This window comes from Trifolium pratense, linkage group LG5 (assembly GCF_020283565.1).
Source record: "Trifolium pratense cultivar HEN17-A07 linkage group LG5, ARS_RC_1.1, whole genome shotgun sequence".
Classification (NCBI taxonomy): domain Eukaryota; kingdom Viridiplantae; phylum Streptophyta; class Magnoliopsida; order Fabales; family Fabaceae; genus Trifolium; species Trifolium pratense.
Window position 1 is genome coordinate 55,815,335 of NC_060063.1, and position 20,669 is coordinate 55,836,003.

Sequence of the window (20,669 nt, forward strand, 5' to 3'; positions counted from 1 at the left end):
GTTGAAGGATATTCTGCAAGAATCTTTTCAAAATGTTCTACATAGAGGTTCAATCAGTAACGCTTCTGATTTGCCATTGTTCAGTGATGAAAACAGGTTATCTTATCTCACAGCTTATGGTCTTGCTGTAGTTTAATATTTTTTAGTTTTCTATTTAAGTTGTTGGAACTTGCTGGTGTAGGTCAATGTGGTTTGAAAACTGCAGCATGGCGCTAGACAATGCTTTTCAGAATTTGCATCTTAAGAAAACATCAGCATATGATGTTTTGATTTTACAGCAGAAAAATGTTGAAGGTTTTTTTTTTCTTCTTTTTTTGTCACTTTCTTTTTGGTGTTCCTAGTTTTTTTTGGTCTGATTTGTTTCTTGTTAGGAAATTCTGAGAAACTGGCATTTTGTACCGATATTGGAAGCATATTGAGATCTTGTGATTCCCAGCATACACTTTACCTGGAAGGATGGAAAGATGCATGGCATACGGTTGAAAATATTTATATTAAAGCAGTGGATTCCGGTAACGTTTGGAAGGACGATAAGCATGGTCAAAGGAAGAGAAGAACTTTGTCTGATCTTCTCGACCTTTTAAGAAGTAGTGGGTTGCCTCCCAACAAGTTAACTGATAAGGTGGTTTAAAGTTTAGCTGTTTCTTTTCATGAATGTCTAGATTATTTATTAAGAATTGGTAAAATTATTTGTTTTTTCTTATTTTTCTTCCTACCCTTTTACTTAAACAAAAACACAGGACCAGCGTAAAGATTGGTGGTTCCTTGAGCTTTCTGGGAACATGCAATGTCTACTTCTAGAAAATAGTAGATTCGCTAGTCCATCATCCTTGGAAATTGATGCTAAAGTCAAAGATATTGATGTCCCTGAAGAAAGCTCGCTTAGGGAGTGGAAGACAGCTATTGAGCATTACTTTAAGAGTGTTACGTCTGTGCTTCTTCTGCAGGAGACATGCCAAAATCCTCATAAAGATATAACTCTTGAACAGGTAAACATATTTTTCCTAAATATTGGTAGAGCAAGGTCTCTGATTTGTTTCATTTAAATTTTTTAACATCATAATAGTTTCTTTATTCTTTTCCCTTGGTAGTTTCATTTTGATTTTTTCCAGATTGTTCTGCATTTTCTTCTTTTCATTGTATATCATCACCGTGCTACTTTTCTTTGCATTGTAAATGATTAGTTCTTTAACTATGGAATTTTTCATGTCTATTTAATTGCTTTCATCATTATCTCAATCGTAGGACTGGATATCATGACCCACTTCTTTCTGTGTGCCTTCTGAGTGTTTTTTATTTATTGTCGTGCATTTGATATATTGAATGTGAACTTGGTTCTCTGTAGGTTAATAGGTCCAGTTCTTTCGTCAGTCAGCTTGTCCAGATACAAAAGAAGCAACTTGCGGATGCCAGTGCATTTGGCGAGAAATTGAAATGCTTTAGAGAATGTGCATCTACTATGGGAAAGTTGTTTTCATTTTCCTCTCCCACTAATAACAATACAAGTTATATGTGCTCTATTGTTCCGAATCAGCTTGCTACTTACAAATGCATGTGGCAACAGAAGGTAAAATTGTGATTATAATTTTATTTGGATGCTTGTATTTCCTATAGTATTTTAAGCATCTGATGTTAATTATATTTATACATTTTATATATATATTTTATATTTTATTATGCAGCAATTATTTGATAGTCTGTGTGCTGTATCAAATGGAGAATTACTCTTACTAAGGACAATAGTAAATAGCCATTTAAACACTTGTCAAAGAACAAGACCTTCAGTGAGTGAGATGACTGCTTCCATTGAAGAATTCTTACCAGTGTTCTGTAAATCAAAGGTGAATATATAATGGTTTTTGGTTGTGAACTGCTTTAAATTTGCAATACTTACATATGGCCTTACATTTATGGAAAACATAATTACAGGAATCCTTGGATTGTTACCTAATTGGGGGGTCGAAAGCTGTCACTGCAGTTGCTTCTTCATGTCTTTTTGTTGTTACTCAAGAAATGCAGCAGCTGGTATATGAAAATTTCAAGGTGATAAAGGATTTTAAGAATGATTTTCTTGTACCACAAGAGCAGGGTACAGATAGCAGCTCAGTTACAAATGTTCTGATTCATCATTTTCAAGAAATAATTAACAAGGTATTTAACCTTTGGACTTAACCTTCTGAAGTCCAGTAATTTGAATGAGAAACCTGGGATTAATAAATATTATTCTTTTCAGGCAAAAATAATTGAGGAAGAATTTACCACTGCAATAAAGGCAAATTCTAGTCCTGTAGATTCATCTGAGAAGGACCGTTTTTGCGAAAGACAGTGTGCGGAGCCCAATACTAAGTTTGATAAAGCCCTCGAGTCCACATATCAACACATTGCATCGGTGTTGCAGAATTTATGTTCCCCATGCACTATCCCTAGTGTTGAAGAGCCCACGAAAAAAATTGGTTCAGGGAAAGTGCTATTTGACGGTTCATGGAAAGTGCTATTTGACTCATTTGAATCGTTTACCTCAAATCTTGACATCAACATGCTATGTGATGATCTTTTAAAAACAATCACTTTTGGGGTAGGTTTTGTTAAATCGCAGGTTATTTTAATTCTTCCTTGCTAGGTGACTAAAATGATATGTTTGCTTGTAGGAGGATCTGGTGAATTGTTGTGACAATAAAATTTGCAGTCATTCTTGCAAAGTAGGAGTCCATTTTCAAAATCTTCATATGCTCGTGGATCTATTACTGAAATTCAGTGACGAGCTCTTGAAAAATTTCTTAGCTATGCACAGATCAGTAAGCTTAATACTCACTTACCTCTCTCCGATAGCATGAATATGTTATGTAATTGGCATATTATGTAACTTTTTTAGTAACTTACTGTTGTTTGAGTTGGATAATCTAATTCTGTATATCGATTTGCAGGTAGCAGTAACAACTCATGTGATTGCAAATGTTCTAGTTTCTTTATTTTCAAAAGGTTTTGGAACATCAGCAGAAAACAATGAGGAAGATGGAACCGTCAATACATCTGAAGATGCAACTGGGACTGGCATGGGGGAAGGTGTTGGATTAAATGATGTCAGTGATCAGATCACTGATGAAGATCAGCTGCTGGGAACACGTGAACAGGTTAGTTTTGGGCCTTCTATTTTGTATTATTTGGTAAGTTTTGCCTATCAAATATGGATTCTTAAGCCATGTATCATCGTTCTTTTGTCAATGCTGCAGCAAAAGGAAAAGCAAGAGGACTCCAACGAAGTGCCAAGTAGCAATAAAGAAGGCATTGAGATGGATCAGGATTTTCAGGCTGATGCAGTAAGCCTCAGTGAGGAGTCTAGTGAAAATGAAGACTGTGATGGTGAGAATGAGGAGCTTGAGTCTGAAATGGGTCCGACGGGACCAGATAGTGAAGCAGTTAGAGAGAAAATTTGGGATCAGAATGAAGACGAGGCTCCTAAAGATACAAAAGAAAAGTTTGAATCAGGACCTTCAGTTAAGGATAAAGACGGAAGCAACAAGGAGTTAAGAGCCAAGGATGACTCTACCATCAATGAAGCTGGGGACGATAGTTGTGATGAAGGTGATGCTCAGAATGATGAAGCTGTAAACCAGAATGAATTTGATGATGAAGAAAATGCAGAAGAGGTAAATATGGACATAGAAGAAGCATATTCTGATGCTACTGGATTGAAGCCAGATGAACCAGATGATTCTTCTGACTTGGAGATGGATTTGAATGCAAATGAAGATGTGGATCCTGTTGAAGAGGGAGATCCGGAAGGAGGGCAGAATGATTCAGCTGAGAATGAGAACCAGGATAATGAGACATGCCCACCTGATGAGAATATGGAAGAAGCATGTACTGAAGTTGATGTTTCTTCTGAAAAAGATGATCTAGGTCAGGAAAATCAAGAGAATGGTGACATGAATTCCGCGGAACCAAAGAAAGATACATCTGAATCTTCTGATGTGGTTAATGCACAAGTTTCTCCTGTTGATTTAGCATCACAGTCCAAGAGTGATTTGCAGACATCTGGTTCCGAAAATATAGCATCAGAGTCAAATTGGTCAAATAGCCATCATGACTTTGACAACCCTGCTCTCACGGGAGGCTTTCCTTCTAGTGATATGTCTGAGATGGATCTTAAGATGTCAGACTCCTCAAATACTGGGGGATATAGTAAATCTCAACCTAAATCAAACCGTCCACAGCACGAGCATTCATTTTCTCAAGAAAAACAAACTAATCCTTCCCGAAGTACAGGGGATGCACTTGATTTAAGGAAAGAAAGAATAAATGTATCTGGCGATCTCCCTGAGGATAACCTAGAGAATCATGGTGACATGGATGATGATAATGCCGATGAGTATGGATATGTTTCTGAATTTGAAAAGGGGACAACTCAGGCTTTGGGACCTGCAACGTTGGAACAGGTTGATAGAAACATTGATGGTGATATGCTGGATACTGAAGGTCGTGTTGGAGAAGATGCAAATTTGCAGTTGGAGAAGGAGAAATCAGAAATAGATTCTGTAAGTAATTCTTCCTTACTCCCCAGAAATGAAAAAAGGGATCAATCGAATATGCCAGCCACAGCGAAGTCTCAAGATGATGGATACGTGAATCCTCTTGCTAGTGCAAATATTGATCCTGAAAGTCGTTCGGAAGATGTAGTTTCTATCAGTAGATCATACTTGAGTGAGAACACACATAAATTAAGCCAACTTTCTGTACATGGTGTGCATGATGAGGAATTGGGAAATTGCCATGAAGCTTGCGACGTTCCTGATCATGTGAAAGATATTGCTGCTGCTCTCTGGAGAAGATTTGAACTTAGCACTACAAAGTTATCTCAGGAATTGGCTGAGCAGTTGCGTCTTGTATTGGAGCCCACGGTGGCCAGCAAACTCCAAGGGTATTATAAAACAGGAAGAAGGATACATATGAAAAAGGTAGCTGATGTGTTCTTAATTCTTATTAATATGTATGAGCCTTATAATAAATAGTATGCATCTGTTGATGAATTCTTGGTGCTTACCCTCTTCCTTTACCTTTTAAAAAATGCAAGGTAATACAATTCATAGCAAGTTATTTCCGTATGGATTTAATATGGCTTAGGCGGACCAGACCCAACAAACGTGATTACCAAGTCGTGATTGCTGTTGATGATTCACGTAGCATGTCGGAGAGCTGCTGTGGTGATGTTGCAATTGAAGCTTTGGTTACAGTATGTCGTGCTGTTTCTCAACTCGAAATGGGGAGCTTGGCCGTTGCGAGCTTCGGAACAAAAGGGAACATAAATTTGCTGCATGATTTTGATAGGCCATTCACTGGAGAGGCTGGGGTTAAGGTTAGCAGGATTTATACAAGTCTAATTTTTTTTTTCTCCCTTTTTTGACCTTGATATGTGTTCATTTGTTGACTATGTTGAAAGTATTTGATTGTTTGTTTTTGACTGAGGAACAGATGATCTCCAATTTGACGTTCCAGCAAGAGAATACCATTGCCGATGAACCAGTTGTTGATCTGCTGAAATTTTTGACCAACAAGCTAGATGCTGCAGTTGTAAAAGCACGTCTTCCGTCTGGACATAACCCCCTACAGCAACTTGTTTTAATAATTGCAGATGGTCGTTTTCATGAAAAGGTATATGATTAACAATCTGGCTGTCTCATTATATATATTCATAACTTTTGCCCTCTTTTATTCAATTGTATCTTTTTCAGGAAAACTTAAAGCGGTGTGTTCGAGATGCAATAGCCAGTAATCGAATGGTTGCTTTCTTGCTTCTTGACAACTCTCAGGACTCAATAATGGATCTCATGGTATTTATTCACTGGCACAAGTAATTTTTATGATATATACTTTTTCTTTTACCTAACCTTGACTTTCTGCACAACAGGAAGCATCCTTTGAGGGCGGAAAGATGAAATTTTCTAAGTACATGGATTCCTTTCCCTTTCCCTATTATATTGTTTTGAGGAACATTGAAGCACTGCCTAGGACCCTTGCAAACCTACTGAGACAGGTAAGTTTGAGTTCTTCCGCCTTTTCTCGAGTTAGAATAAGTCGAAAAGAAAGTATTATTACTAAAATAATGTGTTATATTTTGTTGTGTTTATTTCAGTGGTTGGAGCTTATGCAGTATTCAAATTCAAATTACTGAGTGTGGTTTTGAAGACTCATTGAAGACATTAAAAATCCATTTGAGTTCAAGAATGCAGATTTATATTGAAGTGGGATTAGAAAAAGTTATTGGGTTACTTGGGTCTGAGATTTATATTGCTGTGATCGATCGAACCTACTAAATAATTTATAAAATTTAACCCGTACACAAAATTTAAAATAATAATGTATATAATTCAACATAACAAAACAAAGTTACGTTATTTTTAGTCTGATTGTTCAGTCTCACTTAATTTAAGTAATAATTACTGATTAACAATTTGAATATCGACAATTTAATGTTTCAACCTTAACTAGTAACCTCTACACAAAAACTACTCCATTGATTTTGGTTTATTTTTTGTGTTGTTATTATATAACTGATATTGTTGATAAAAATTGATGCATGTTTCATGAAGAAGATGAAAAAGTAACTAACAAAAGAAAACAAATTAGATATTTTAATACCACAACTTATAACAACAAACGGAAGTACATTTGAAATCAAGACAAACAACAAACAAAAACTAGATTAAATCTAGACATTACAAATTAAAGACTATTTCAATTCAAGGTTATTTAGTAGTAATCAAGTACCTAGTTGTTAAAAAATGAAATACTAGATACTAGCCTCAAAATGAAATAGTCTACTAACTAAAAAAGAAAAAAGAAAAGAAAAGAAAGATAGTCTACTATTGTTTGTTGTGGTTGCTGGATCTCAAGCTCATATATTATTAATTATTCATATGAGCGGTTGTCAAAGCATGTTTGTTGTCAACAAGAACTTTGCGCTGTTTTACCAGTTCATCAAGCTCCTCTATTGCAGTAGTCATCCTAGCTTCAATTTCCTCCCTATTGGGGGGATTAACAACATCCAACCTTAATTGATTTATCATTCTGCTCTTGCAATCAATTAAGGAATCAAATTAAATTCTTCGAGTGTCTTTAACATTGCATTGTCGGCCATTTTGAAAAGTTTGTGTTTTAGAGAATTAGAGAAGTAAGAAGAAATAAAGATATATTGTGACCTATCCTATATCCTTACTTCCCTTTTATAGAAGACACATGCATGACGTGTGTGCGTGTGCGCGTGCGCTCGCGTGTGCGTGCGTGTATTAATTAAAATAAATAAATAAAATAATAATGTAGGTAACTCAACATTACAAAACAAAGTTGTTTTTAGTCTCGAAAACTCCACAAATAGACTTGAAAACTCCACAAATAAAACTATTTGTTAATAATATTTTGATTTTGATGATCAATCAAACCTAATAAATAATTTAATAAAATTAAACCTTTACACAAAATTTAAAATAATAATGTATGTAACTCAACATAACAAAACAAAGTTGTTTTTAGTCTGATTGTTCAGTCTCACTTAATTTAAGTAATAATTACTGATTAACAATTTGAATATTGATAATTTAAGTACTACTAGTAACCTCTACAAAAACCACTCCATTCGTTTTGGTTTATTTTTTGTTTTGTTATTATATAATTGATATTGTTGATATAAAAAAAATTGAAAGAAGATGAAGAAGTAACTAACAAAAGAAAACAAATTAGATATTTTAACAGCACAACTAATAACAACAAACAGTAGTACATGTGATTTCAAATTTGTATGGGACTGACATACTTTACTTGGCGGTGGTCGTCCTCACGATCGTGGGAATTCGCTAACCGCATCTACTTTGGAGAATGAGAATATATTGAAGTCTGTGTATCATGTGATTCCAAATCATTTCCCCCTCTCTGTTTGGGTTAGAATTGATGAATTCTCGACTTCAACTTCAGGAAGAATGGCCATTTTTAACTCTAGTAGCAGGTTTGTTTATTAATTGTTTTCCATTGATCCATATATAGCTTAAGTTACTAATGTTACTTTTAACTTTTTTATTTATCTTTCTTTTCTTCGATTTGAAGCGGCTCAAATTCTAAAGCGAGATTGCCTTCAAGAGCTCCAGTTAGACGATCTACATAAACTGTTGGAGATAATCATAATGAAGAAACTGATTCAATTTGGTGGTCGACAGCCCAAAATCTCGGTCACTGAAATCATTGATGGCAGCAGCCGCCTCTGAACATACATGTTTTTTTTTTGAATCCAATCATATGATATTTTTGTTGTTGAAGTCCTGCATGTATATGTATGATAGCAACTTCAAATAGTTTTTCAATTTTCCTTCAACCATATATATATATATATATATATATATATATATATATATATATATATATATATATATATATATATATATATATATATATATATATATATAATGGTAGAGTTTAAGAGGGCGTTGTATGGTTGGCATGATAGCAGCTTCAAATAGTTTTTCAATTATCCTTCAACAAAATAGTTAAACAACATATACAACTTTAACATAACCAATGCATCATTTTAACAAAATATAAAAACAATCTCATCTAATTTTATGATGAATATAATAAAAAAACAAAACAAATATTTTTACAAAATCATTGTGAATTTTGGTTTTTCAACAATAGACCGGCCTTTAGAATAAAAAATATAATAGATCGGCAATTTAAGTAACAATTACTGATTAACAATTTGAATATCGACAATTTAATGTTTCAATCTTAACTAGTAACCTCTACACGAAAACTACTCCGTTAGTTTTGGTTTAAATTTTGTTTTGTTTTGTTATTATATAATTGATATTGTTGATAAAAATAAAATTAAATTGATGCATATTTCATGAAAAAAATGAAGAAGTAACTAACAAAAGAAAACAAATTAGATATTTTAACAGCACAACTAATAACAACAAACAGTAGTACATGTGATTCCAAATTTGTATGGGACTGACATACTTTACTTTGCGGTGGTCGTCCTCACGATCGTGGGAATTCGCTAACCGCATCTACTTTTGAGAATGAGAATCTATTGAAATCTGTGTATCATGTGATTCGAAATCATTTCCCCCTCTCTATTTGGGTTAGAATTGATTAATTCTTGGCTTCAACTTCAGGAAGAATGACAATTTTTAACTCTATTAGCAGGTTTGTTTATTACTTGTTTTCCGTAGGTCCATATATAGCTTAAGTTACTAATGTTACTTTTAACTTTTTTATTTATCTTTCTTTTATTAGATTTGAAGCGGCTCAAATTCTAAAGCGAGATTGCCTTCAAGAGCTCCTGCTGGACGATCTACATAAACTGTTGGAGATAATCATAATGAAGAAACTGATTCAATTTGGTGGTCGACAACCCAAGATCTCGGTCACTGAAATCATTAATGGCAGCAGCCGCCTCTAAACATACATGTTTTTTTTTTAAATCCAATCATACTACTGTTTGTTGTTATTAGTTGTGCTGTTAAAATATCTAATTTGTTTTCTTTTGTTAGTTACTTCTTCATCTTCTTCATGAAATATGCATCAATTTCAATTTTATTTTATTTTTTTTATCAACAATATCAGTTATATAATAACAAAACAAAAAATAAACCGAAACTAACGGAGTAGTTTTTGTATAGAGGTTCGAAACATTAAATTGTCGATATTCAAATTGTTAATCAGTAACTGTTACTTAAATTGCCGATCTATTATGTTTTTTATTCTAAAGGCCGGTCTATTGTTGAAAAGCCAAAATTCACAATGATTTTATAAAAATATTTGTTTTGTATTTTTATTATAATCATCATAAAATTAGATGAGATTGTTTTTGTATTTTGTTAAAATGATGCATGTGTTATGTTAAAGTTGTATATGTTGTTTGTAATACACACATGACTTATGTCTTTCACCCTTGGCTTTTGTTCTAGCAAACAAATAGTAGCACAATTATATTTTCATTGAACAAATTGAAACAATTTTATTAGAAAGTTTTTCTTCCTAATAAATTAATGCATAATGTCACCAATATTAACATAATATTGACAACATTACATACGTTCCCATGTCTAACTCACTATAAGATGAAACAACACATAACAAGAAAATGTAAGAAATATCAAAGATGTGAGAATTTTAACGTTGAAGCACGTTCAAACTATAGATTGAACCCATAACCTTATCTAAGCACTTTTGGATAATGCATTCATTGTTAGCAATATTAAAGAACTTGTCTTCAAAATGTAGCTCAATTAATAATTATCACAACTCAAGGACATTAAGTGTAAATTGCCTTTATATGTTAAGTTTGTGATATATCATACCCTATATTTATATTGAGCAATGCAAATTAAGCTTGTGAATGACAAATCTTGTGCTCCTGATTAATCAAGATCGATTCACTTCATATATATAGCAGACTTGACATTATATACCTTGCAACTAATAATTGTAAACAATGTTGCATTTCATTTGTTAATTATACCATTTTCCATATTTGTAAGTTACATGTGACATGAAACAATGTATACAAATTTAAAAATATAAAGAAAAGAAGGGGTTGATGGGTTAGAATTCAAGAGAATATTTATTTTCAATCTTATTCTGAAGAACATAAAAGGGATGATAAGTTTGGTTATTTGATTGATAACATTGTTTATCAGATTGATTGAATTAAAATTTTCAGCGTTGTAGATTATCGTAGAAAAAATACAAAGGAATGTTCTGGTAGACAATTAATTTATGATTAACGGAGCTTTTTTAATTAATAGAGATTATTATAGGGTATGATATTTTAACCATAAAATTAATTTTAGTTTACCATATATTATTTTACAAAAAAACTTACATTTTCTTATCCCGAATCATTTGGCTAGCTAAGATTAAAAAAGTCATAAATAGATTAAAAAAAAGAAGGCATGTGATCAACAAACAAAAATAAGAGCTTGTCATGCTGGTAACTCAAACCTGCAAAGCAATAGTTTGTTCATGGGTCGGTACCATAGTGTGTATCGACGAGTTAAAAACTTGGGGGAAGTAAATAAGAAAATCTATAATTATGAATAAAAATATATGATAAAACCGGAAAACATTGTAAGTTTGTAACTATACAAAAAAGAAGGAAACAAAATATTCGTTCACTATTATATATCAAAAGTATATATATACACATTCACCAAGTCTCGGAAAAAAAAATTGATTCACGAAAAAAAATAGTGAGTAAATAAAGATTCACAAATAAAAAAAACAGTTCTCATTCTTCTAAATTCCTTAAATCTTAATTTTTATTAAGTACGTTTCAAAAAAACTGTTTGGCTCAACTTTTCTTTGAAGAAAAAAAAATCTAAAATAAGTTAGGTCAGACGCTACCTAAAAGACTACGCCTCATCAAATTAATTAAATAAAAAATCAAATATATCAATTCTTTTGCTTAGTTTATGAAATAGAAAAGGATTATATCTCATCAAATTAATTAAAAAAAATCGGATCAATGGTAAAAAATCAGACATACCATACTAATGGTAAATAATCAAACATAATAAGCAATTCATATATATCTTTAATCTTTAATCTCTTCTATCATATATTTGTAAATGATGTATTGCAATCATGAAATAACCTGATGCATATATCCCTTAATCTTAATACAATTTCATTAGTACTAAGATTAAGGGATTATACGATACATTCTTTGTCTGTATAAAAATTTATTTATTGCACATATTTTTATTCAGCATAGCTTCATTAACAATGTTGCCAATTATACAGACAGAAACAACACTTCTTTCATGATGTGCAAAGTTAATTATTCATCGATCACATGTTATACAAGACAACATCTTGTGAAAGAAACTTTTGGAATTTGGTTGTGTACTACATGTTTCAGCACAATCAACAATTTCAGAACCATCAGCACCATTTTGCTTTGCTTTCTCACACTCATTCAAAAATGTATTGAATGCATCCTCGACATATTTAACTGCATCCGTAACACACATGTTCTCGATTAACTTGTCCGGGTATATACTCTTTCTATGATCACCATTTAGAGTAGCTGCCATTAGTACCAATTCTTCCTGTAATTCACTCAACTTAGCTTGTTCTTTAGCAGCAGCCTCTCTTAGTTTAATCGGATCAGGCAATTTCTCTACACAATGGTCACTTAAATCGTCAAGAAACACGATTGATGGTTAAAAAATTTATTCTTGTACACGTAATATCAACCTTTGATTAATAATTGATATTAATTACTAAAAACTCGAATGTTGTTCACTTTACAAGAGTTTGTCCAACAAGAATCGAACTAACAACGTTCTATTCATTCTAAGTTCATCAAAAAAATACACATTAAATAATTTATTATGCATTGGAACATAATAAGATAAAATATGATTTTATTTTTCTTATCTTACATTAAATGATTTTTTTTTCTACCCCCTCTTGTCCCAACAAAATCACAATCACCAAAGTACAATATAATCACCAATCGTTAGTTGGTTCAGTGGTGATTGGTGCTGGACTTGGTAGCGAGAACCACAATTCGATTCTCCGCAACTGCGATCGGGAGGGGGCTGGAATCACTTATGCCGTAACTGATCCCCGAACCAGATTAGGCGGTCCAGTGGACCGGATACTGGTGGTGAAAACAAAAAAAAGTACAATATATCAAAGAAGAAATGTTGATATTTTACCTGGACAATCAGTTCTTGGTTTGGTTAGAGTTAAAAGACCCTCAAATGTTCCTGCCCATGCATCTCTCTTTGTCAAAAAATTTGGGAGATTGAATATCTTCTTAACAGTTGCTGGTATAGATGAATGCTCATATTGTGATGTTGGGAATGGTCCAGAAGGTTCATGCAACACTGTATAATAAAACCATGTTATGACTAATATATGTAATATTTGTGTTCTATGGTATAAATTTTAACTAAAGTTAGCATTAACAACTTTTAAATAATGCACATAATTAATAACTTAGCTTTTGTTTGCATGCATATAAGCATCTTATTCTTACCTTTTCCTGGCTCAATCCATGGAGAAATAAAGATGGTTGGAACCCTTACACCAAGCCTATCAAACTTAAACTTGAAAGGCTCAGGACCAACAATGTCATCTGGACTAGGAACTCCGTCTACCGGCGTTGGCACATGATCGTAAAATCCTCCATGTTCGTCGTATGTAATCACAAACAACATTTCATTCCATTGTGGACTACCTCTTAGTGCTTCATACACTTCTTTTACGAATTTTTGTCCTTCTCCAACATCATGAGATGGATGATCGTCATTTCCAGGTATCGATAACAAGTCGAAAAATCTTTGTTCTATCACCACGTAGTTTGGTAGCTTCCCTTCTTCACAATGCTTCTTGAATGTTAAGCCATATTCATGAAAGTTATCTATGTATTTAAGCTTCCTAAGACTCCTGAAAGTGATTAATGAAATATATCCTAAATGAGAAAAACGTACATTATATAGTAAGATACCTAAATCAGGCTATATGATCAAATGAACAAACCTGTAAAAAAGAGTGGATGGTGGTTGTTGATAATAAATCCCAAAATTGAATCCATTTTCGTCCAAAGAATCAAATATGGTTTTTTGAGGTAACCCTCCAATGAGCTTATTTGTGTCATTGCTACTTAACCCATGTGACGTGGCAGAATGCACATAGAGCCGATTCGGTTGGGTTGATGCAGGAACGGAAGCGAACCAACGGTCACAAACTGCAAACTCTTTAACTAACTCCTTGTAAATCGGCACCAAATCTGGTTTGAACCCATTCATAACTGCCTCCGTCATTGGCACTGTGGCGTCTTTTGGTTTCTCTTGTCTCGCCGCATTTTGAGGGAAGCCCTCCATCTTCGGTGGCAACTTCTTTGCTGCCGAGGCTTCACTCCATGGTTCTCCAAAAATTTGCTCATAAATGTCTTGGATCGAGTGACCGGGGTCTGGGTCAACATAGATTGATTGGTCGTTGAATTGAACCCGGTTTGAGTTGGAATCACTTGTGGAAATTGGGTTTGACTCCGAGCCGGTAACACCGTCGATTTCCGGGTTGAGGGATTTCATCCAACCCAACATGTGGTCAAAGGAACGGTTCTCTTGAACCAAAATGACCACCGTTTTGATGGGGTAGCTATGACTAGTGCTGGAATTTGAAGTCATTTTCTTGAAAATTTCCTTTTTTATGTGGACTTTCCTATAATAATTCTCAAATATGAATACCAAAAGCTATATATATATATATATATATATATATATATATAGTACAATTATTACTCACACACACATTCAAATCATGTGATGAAGTTATATTGTTGGTGAAGCAAACTTAGGAAGGCATAAAGAATATACTATCATGCACACATTTATTTACTAAACTATATCTATATAAATTAAGTTATTGAGTTTAAGTGATTAATGAGTTTTATCAAAGGATAAATTGTTCGAAAAAATTTGAATTCAATTTCTGGATAAAAGAATTATTAGTGAAGTTTTACTTACATCTCGACCAAATACTGAATTACTAGGATTCGTTCTCTTATGAAACAGAGAGTAACACAAAATAAAAAATATTATAAAGAAAAGAAAACGTCATTGTTCCTTTAACTTGTCGTGATGGAAAATGGATAAGAAAAAAACAGAGAAAGAAGAAAATTATGTTGAAATGTGACAAGGTGGCTTGTTAGTTGGCAATTGGGGAACCTTAACATTTATTATACGACAACGATCATGTTCACGCAATTGAATTTTCTTTCAATAATTAATGGATCATATCACAAGCCAATAATAACGACGTAACATGCTTGAAAAAAAAAAATAACGACGTAACAAATACATATATAGGTAAGTTTTTTCAATACTAAGGGTCCGTTTGATCTGCAAAATATAAATACTGGACAGAACAGTACAGTACAAGAAAGAACAGCACAAGACAAACATTTAAGGTATTGAACAAACTTTGTGTTGTACGATGTTTGGTGGACAAAAGGTTATTTTGGTATTTTAGACAACTTGTGTTGAGGACAAAAAGTTGTCCCGTGGTTCTGTGGGGGACAAGAATTTCAAGTTTTGTCCTGTCCCTTGGCCCCCAGTTTGTCCAGTACCAAGAACAATTTTAAAATCAAACACAGTACAACAGGAATTGTCCTTTCCAGTTCCTTATTTTTTAGCAGATAAATATTTTGATAGTACTAAGTTATATACTATTTTTATGACATCCAAACGTGCTAGTAGTAATGCCAAAGAATCATGCCACCGTATATACCAAACGTGCAAGTAGTAGCTAGTGACAATTTCCAATTATTGTGAAAGAATATATAAATAGTTTATGTTCAAATGTTGCATCACATACTATATGCAGTTACCAATTAATTTAATCTTACTATTTGTTTATTTTTTATATCAATCCGTGATATATAATCAACTTGTAAGGTGGCAATTCACAAAGCTATACTCAACCTTCAAGAATCCATTTAATGTTGTGATTATTCCTTGGTTTCTACACTTTTTGACTCAACAGATGAGATTATTGATGCCTTAAAGCTTTGAAATAGCATGTGCAGGTAACTTGTTGAACCTTTTGGGAAACTCCAAATCCTTCCATCCTTCTGCATTAACCTTAGAGAAGTAATGCTCGATGTCGCGATCACTCACAAGCTCCAATTTGGAAGGCTCCCACTGATAAAGACATAATCAATATGAGAATCAAAGAAATACAATTTCATTAATACTAAGATTAAGGGATATATGCATCGTCTGTGTAAAGTTATTTTACACCGACAGTCCATCAGAATTCTTTGTTGTGTTGCCGAGTTGTAATTGGCTGTCAGTGTAAAACAATTTTGATAGTGCATATCACTAATTTACTAAGTTAGTATAGCTAATTTATGTCTTTAATTATGGCTAACCAACCACCTTTGGCTTCCTGTCTTTATCTATCAGTATAGCTCTAGAACCCTGTAGTAAGGCATAAACAGTGAGTATTGCATGGAAATCAAAATAAATAGAAACATGTATACGGATCAACGGAAAACCTCGTAGAAATCCTTGCTGTGGTGTCCTTGTAGGAAATGGCAAACAATTCTGTACTCAAGAACAAGGCATTGACCAACACCTAGGAGCCTTCCTTCTCTAATCTGAAAAAGTGAATAAAAACTAAGAAACAGTCATTAAAATAGTAAGAAGAATTAGAGAATGGAGAAGGGTCGGCGATTTTTATATAAAAACATTTTAAGATGTGAAAAGAAAAGGAGAGTAAGAAAAATAGTTAATAGCTATGCAGACGTTAATACTAGCAATAAAAAGTAGTATAATAGGCTCTTGTAACAAAATATACTACGCTTCCCTAAAACGTAACATTTAATACTTTCTCGACGCATACCAATCTAAGGAAGACTTTAAGGCTTGTTGGAGATGATTTCTTCAAGGTTTCAAGAGTTGAAGAAATCCAACTATTTGCCTTACTCGTGGCTTCCGTTTCCTAAAACAGCACAACAAAATTTATGTTTGCTAAATGACTGATAATGCTGAAGAATATATTCAATATGATATTTTAACAGCACAACTCAAAGCATAACTTACAAGAGAAGATAATATTTCTTCCACTGTTTTCCTAGAGAAACACCTATTGATTACATCCATCCTGCAACGAGTTGCCACAGTAAGCAAATATAAAGGAGAAAGATACTTGATATATAGTGCGATCTGTTGCAATTGTTTAAAAATAGTTACGAAAACAAACAAACACTCGACAAGCTCCAAGTTCTCAGTAACGTACAGAGCTCATGCTCTACATAGTTAATTTAGATGCTTTTCTAGATAAAAGAAGTTATCACTAAAGAAAACAAGTACAAGAGCAATGGATAAGATATACCCTTGCAAGAAACCAAAGAACAGGAACCAGCACAAAAAAGAATTCATCTCAAAAAAGATCAACAAAAATTTATCCTTGAAAACTGTAGCAGTCTTTCAAGTTTCAACCATGAGCTTTGATAAATCACATATACATACCCCATGTATGGCACATGTTACTATATACTTGTAAAATACACACCACAAAGTAGCCTTTTCATATCTACTCCTCTGATCATCCAAATTTTTTAATTTTACATAGGAGAGTAGATCAACCGGAGGGGAGCTCAATAATTACAAGTAGAGTAAGACCTGGAAAAACCACATGTCCGACCACTTAGAAAGATTTATATTTAAACAGGTTATCTATATACATGATTTACGGTGGGACATAACGACATTATTTTATCCTTGTAGCTGATCTACTTCATATGACCATCCAACCCTACAGCCAGATTGACAAAATTCACCATCTGTATAAAGTTATTAAAGGAAACGGGGAATTTAAAGGATGCAAAATTCACCATCCTAGAACTATAAAACTTCTACCATGACAGGATGCGGGGAATTGAACAGACGTTTGCTATATACGTTTATGATATATTTATATATAGATAGAAGATATGCACCAACCTGTGATAAACACTATCCGCTTTAAGGGAAGGCTGCTCTGAGTACTTGTCAATAATTGCAGATACTACAACTGGATCACTAGTTTCCACCTTGCATAATGATTCTTCCAATACCGATAATTTCTGTGCATTCATTGCAAATGGCATCAAACAGGGACACAGATTACAAACCCCAAACCATAGAGTTTATAAATCATATAAATAGCTTAGTCCGTGAGAAAGAATTATTATTACTATTATGCATCATAAAGTCATGACGTAATAAAGTTCTGAAGGAAGATCAATTAAAACTGATGAAAGTCAAACAGTTAAATTTGGATAATGTCAATCTTTGTTTAAAATGAATCTCCATGTACCTAGCTTGGATGAGGTTTCAGATTGGATAGAGTTTATTTCTATTTTAAGAATAAGGGAAGTCAGAAAATGGCTTTAAAATGCATATACCTAAGCATTCAAAAAAACTCAAATTGCAAGAAACATGTTTCTCTACTCTTTCTCTCTTTTAATGCTTACAATCACTGTTAGGAATTTAATTAAACAACATATCGTCCTGGAAATAGATAGAAGTTAACGCCTCAGGTAGGCACAAACTGTCACCTCCTTATTCAGCAGTTGAATGGCCAACACTTGCCAGAATCCTTAGGTAAAACAGTGTGACACTAACTTTTGGACACATGAAAAGCATCTCTAACTTCTGAATACTTATCCATACACATTTCATGATAAACTTTTAAATCCCAAGCCTGAAAACCATTAGTTAACAATCTTTCAACACTGCACTACATTTCCAATGGTCGGTGCATGTACACTTTTTTTTTTTACTCGGATTGGAGTTTAGGTATTTATTTACCAAAGATGCAAATATGCAGAAAGAGCACAAAACTATAGCAGTATGAGGCATACCCATGAAGGGACATAATGTGTTGCAAGACCACAAGCAAGCATTTCTGCAGCATCCAACCTAGCACCTGTGAGACCAACATATTCTCCTGCAATTTGTTTTCCGATAGGAAGGAGGAAAAGGAGACAGGAATGTTATTTTACTTTTCATATTAGAAGTTTGCAAATGCTGAAAAGATGTTGGAATCATGATCAAAAGTATTAAACGAAACAGTATTTGATATACATAATCCAACCATGCAAGAGAAAGTAAACCATCATGAAAAATTCAAGAATCTTAGCCTCTCCCCTCCCTCACCCCCTGGTACTGATCTGTATGTGCACATGCACATGCACGTGTGTGTGTGTGTAAATTGGAAGATGTTAAATTGTTAACTAATTGACAAAATGAACATACCAAAAGTATGCAGGAGACATCAGTGTTTAGACAAGAAATACTTTTGATCAAGTAAACCAGTCATAATGAATTAAATTAAAAGAGATCTATGATACAACATTCATACCAAAAAATCCAGCTAGTCTAGACAAGAAATACGAGGCGCCTACATCGGGAAATAATCCTAAAGCTGTTTCTGGCATTGCAAAGACCTGCAAATAAGTCGATTAAAACTTAGGGATTTGGGTTCTGAAATGCAAATAAGTCAGCATTATAAATTGGCTGACAGGGTTTCTCTTAGCAATATATAATTCTTTGATTTAGTTAGACTATGCAATGTATCTAGACACTAATTACATGATAATGATATCAACAAAACGTACTGTATTCTCTGTAACGACACGAAATCTTCCATGCATAGAAGCACCAGCGCCGCCTCCCATGACAATGCCATTAAGAATAGAAACCTGCAAATGTTTGGAAACAGGTGTAAGGAAATGCCATAGTGTTATTAGAGCCATGAGTGCAAACACAAAACAGGGAAAGTGCTTGTACAATTAGAAAGAGTTACCTGAGGCTTACTATATGTTGCCATAAAATAATTCAATTTATATTGAGTACCCAAAAATATTGCACCAAACCTCCAATCACCTATTCCATTGGAAAACAAATAATTAATTTTGCATTTAAGTTAAATCCTACATTTGAAGCAGCAAATCAATGCAATGAGCATTATGGTTATATTATCTGATATAAGTAATAAAAAGATAGCATACCTCCTCTCACATCACGAACAACGGCTGCAACATCACCACCAGCACAAAATGCCCTTCCATTTCCCTGATATAGGTAGCCAAAAGTTAGAAAATCAAGCTTCTTTTCAGTCTGACTCTTTAATTTATTCAGATTTCCTTGCAAACATGTTGATTACTTTCAGGCACCAATTTGCTCTTGCAAAAAAATTCAAGAACGGATTTAGCAGTTGATTCATTCTTATTCCAATTGCTAGCACATTTTTCTCTCTCTTCTATATAGGCAATAACAAAATGCAAAAAAAAAAATTAAATGGAAAGTGATCAATAGATGGAAATGACCTTAACAACAACCAATTTAACATCAGAATTTCCCTCGTCGTCATGAAATATTTCTAGTAGCTTAGATACCTATAACAGGAAGACAAAAGAAAAATACAAAGAGAGTAAGAGAATTGGAACTTCACAAATAGTATAATACTATATTTTTTTAAAGAGTACAGACAGGTATATGGAAAAAGCTAGGGTCAGTTCTGACATCAAGTGGTTCCAGCCCCCTCCGGATCACAGTTGCGGGGATCGAACCGCGGTCCTCCCTACCAAGTTCAGCACCAATCACCACTGAACCGACTAACAATCGGTAATGCCATTTTCCTTTTATCATATGTTACTTCTTACTCAAAAGTAAAATAACTGAGAAATAAGTAAGCTATGCATAAAAAAGAAACGAAATGTATATTGAAATAGTACCATATAATAAGAGAGGGCATTCAATTGCTTGGGTCTGTTCAATGTCAAAACTCTGGCAGATAATTTACGTTCCACCACAACCTGGTCACAAAGCAAAATCCAGTAAGATGAAAACGATTCTTCCAATTGAAAAATACTCGGATTGAGATTAATAAGCAGAATAAAGAGAATTGAAGTGTAAGAAGAGAAAAAGTAACCTGATCTTCGTCGAGTTTGGCGGGGGATGCCATGGTCTGTAGTTTCGTTGGAGGTATGTAATTCATCTGCAAACTACTAATAGACTCGTGTCGTAACGTTACAGTTAGGTAAATGTTTAAGTTATAGTTTGGCGGGAGATGCCATGGTCCCAGTTAGGTAAATGTTTAAGTTATAGTTT

General features: G+C 33.6%; 3 protein-coding genes across 3 annotated transcripts in view; 1 reads left to right on the forward strand and 2 right to left on the reverse strand.

Annotated features, from left to right (window-relative positions):
* LOC123885458 (midasin-like) overlaps positions 1-6,398 on the forward strand; it is a 40,102-nt gene extending 33,704 nt beyond the window's left edge. Inside the window, exons 62-77 of the mRNA XM_045934744.1 lie at positions 8-96; positions 182-294; positions 372-622; positions 741-989; positions 1,346-1,567; positions 1,683-1,841; positions 1,930-2,151; positions 2,234-2,575; positions 2,649-2,795; positions 2,925-3,131; positions 3,231-4,955; positions 5,072-5,353; positions 5,470-5,649; positions 5,730-5,828; positions 5,906-6,031; positions 6,131-6,398. Coding sequence (XP_045790700.1) covers positions 8-96; positions 182-294; positions 372-622; positions 741-989; positions 1,346-1,567; positions 1,683-1,841; positions 1,930-2,151; positions 2,234-2,575; positions 2,649-2,795; positions 2,925-3,131; positions 3,231-4,955; positions 5,072-5,353; positions 5,470-5,649; positions 5,730-5,828; positions 5,906-6,031; positions 6,131-6,169 — 4,452 coding nt within the window. The 3' untranslated portion in view covers positions 6,170-6,398. The remainder of the gene's footprint in view (positions 1-7; positions 97-181; positions 295-371; positions 623-740; positions 990-1,345; positions 1,568-1,682; positions 1,842-1,929; positions 2,152-2,233; positions 2,576-2,648; positions 2,796-2,924; positions 3,132-3,230; positions 4,956-5,071; positions 5,354-5,469; positions 5,650-5,729; positions 5,829-5,905; positions 6,032-6,130) is intronic.
* A 5,156-nt stretch (positions 6,399-11,554) lies between these two features.
* On the reverse strand, positions 11,555-14,257 carry LOC123885459 (non-specific phospholipase C4-like). Its single transcript, XM_045934745.1, has 4 exons — positions 13,546-14,257; positions 13,043-13,452; positions 12,720-12,890; positions 11,555-12,175 (listed from the first exon to the last, which is right to left on the reverse strand). The coding sequence occupies exons 1-4, from the start codon at positions 14,193-14,195 to the stop codon at positions 11,838-11,840; spliced, it is 1,569 nt and encodes a 522-aa protein (XP_045790701.1). The 5' UTR covers positions 14,196-14,257; the 3' UTR covers positions 11,555-11,837.
* Positions 14,258-14,917: 660 nt separating this feature from the next.
* Positions 14,918-20,669, reverse strand: LOC123885461 (3-hydroxyisobutyryl-CoA hydrolase 1-like). The gene is made up of 14 exons (XM_045934746.1): positions 20,491-20,669; positions 20,294-20,374; positions 19,886-19,954; positions 19,568-19,631; positions 19,363-19,442; positions 19,175-19,258; positions 18,919-19,003; positions 18,419-18,504; positions 17,517-17,638; positions 16,614-16,674; positions 16,414-16,512; positions 16,067-16,168; positions 15,948-15,989; positions 14,918-15,710 (listed from the first exon to the last, which is right to left on the reverse strand). Exons 1-14 carry the CDS (start codon positions 20,554-20,556, stop codon positions 15,570-15,572), a joined length of 1,182 nt encoding a protein of 393 aa, XP_045790702.1. The 5' UTR covers positions 20,557-20,669; the 3' UTR covers positions 14,918-15,569.

What these genes read in the sequence shown, in the direction of transcription:
- LOC123885461 (XM_045934746.1), bottom strand. Translation starts at nt 20,556, where the DNA reads ATGAATTACATACCTCCAACGAAACTACAGACCATGGCATCCCCCGCC. An exon ending in GTGTCGTTACAGAGAATACA is followed by an intron (nt 19,004 to 19,174) that starts GTACGTTTTGTT and finishes ACTTATTTGCAG; the next exon opens with GTCTTTGCAATGCCAGAAAC. An exon ending in ACAGCAAGGATTTCTACGAG is followed by an intron (nt 15,990 to 16,066) that starts GTTTTCCGTTGA and finishes GCCTTACTACAG; the next exon opens with GGTTCTAGAGCTATACTGAT.
- LOC123885459 (XM_045934745.1), bottom strand. Translation starts at nt 14,195, where the DNA reads ATGACTTCAAATTCCAGCACTAGTCATAGCTACCCCATCAAAACGGTG. An exon ending in CCATCCACTCTTTTTTACAG is followed by an intron (nt 13,453 to 13,545) that starts GTTTGTTCATTT and finishes AATCACTTTCAG; the next exon opens with GAGTCTTAGGAAGCTTAAAT. An exon ending in ATGGATTGAGCCAGGAAAAG is followed by an intron (nt 12,891 to 13,042) that starts GTAAGAATAAGA and finishes TTTATTATACAG; the next exon opens with TGTTGCATGAACCTTCTGGA.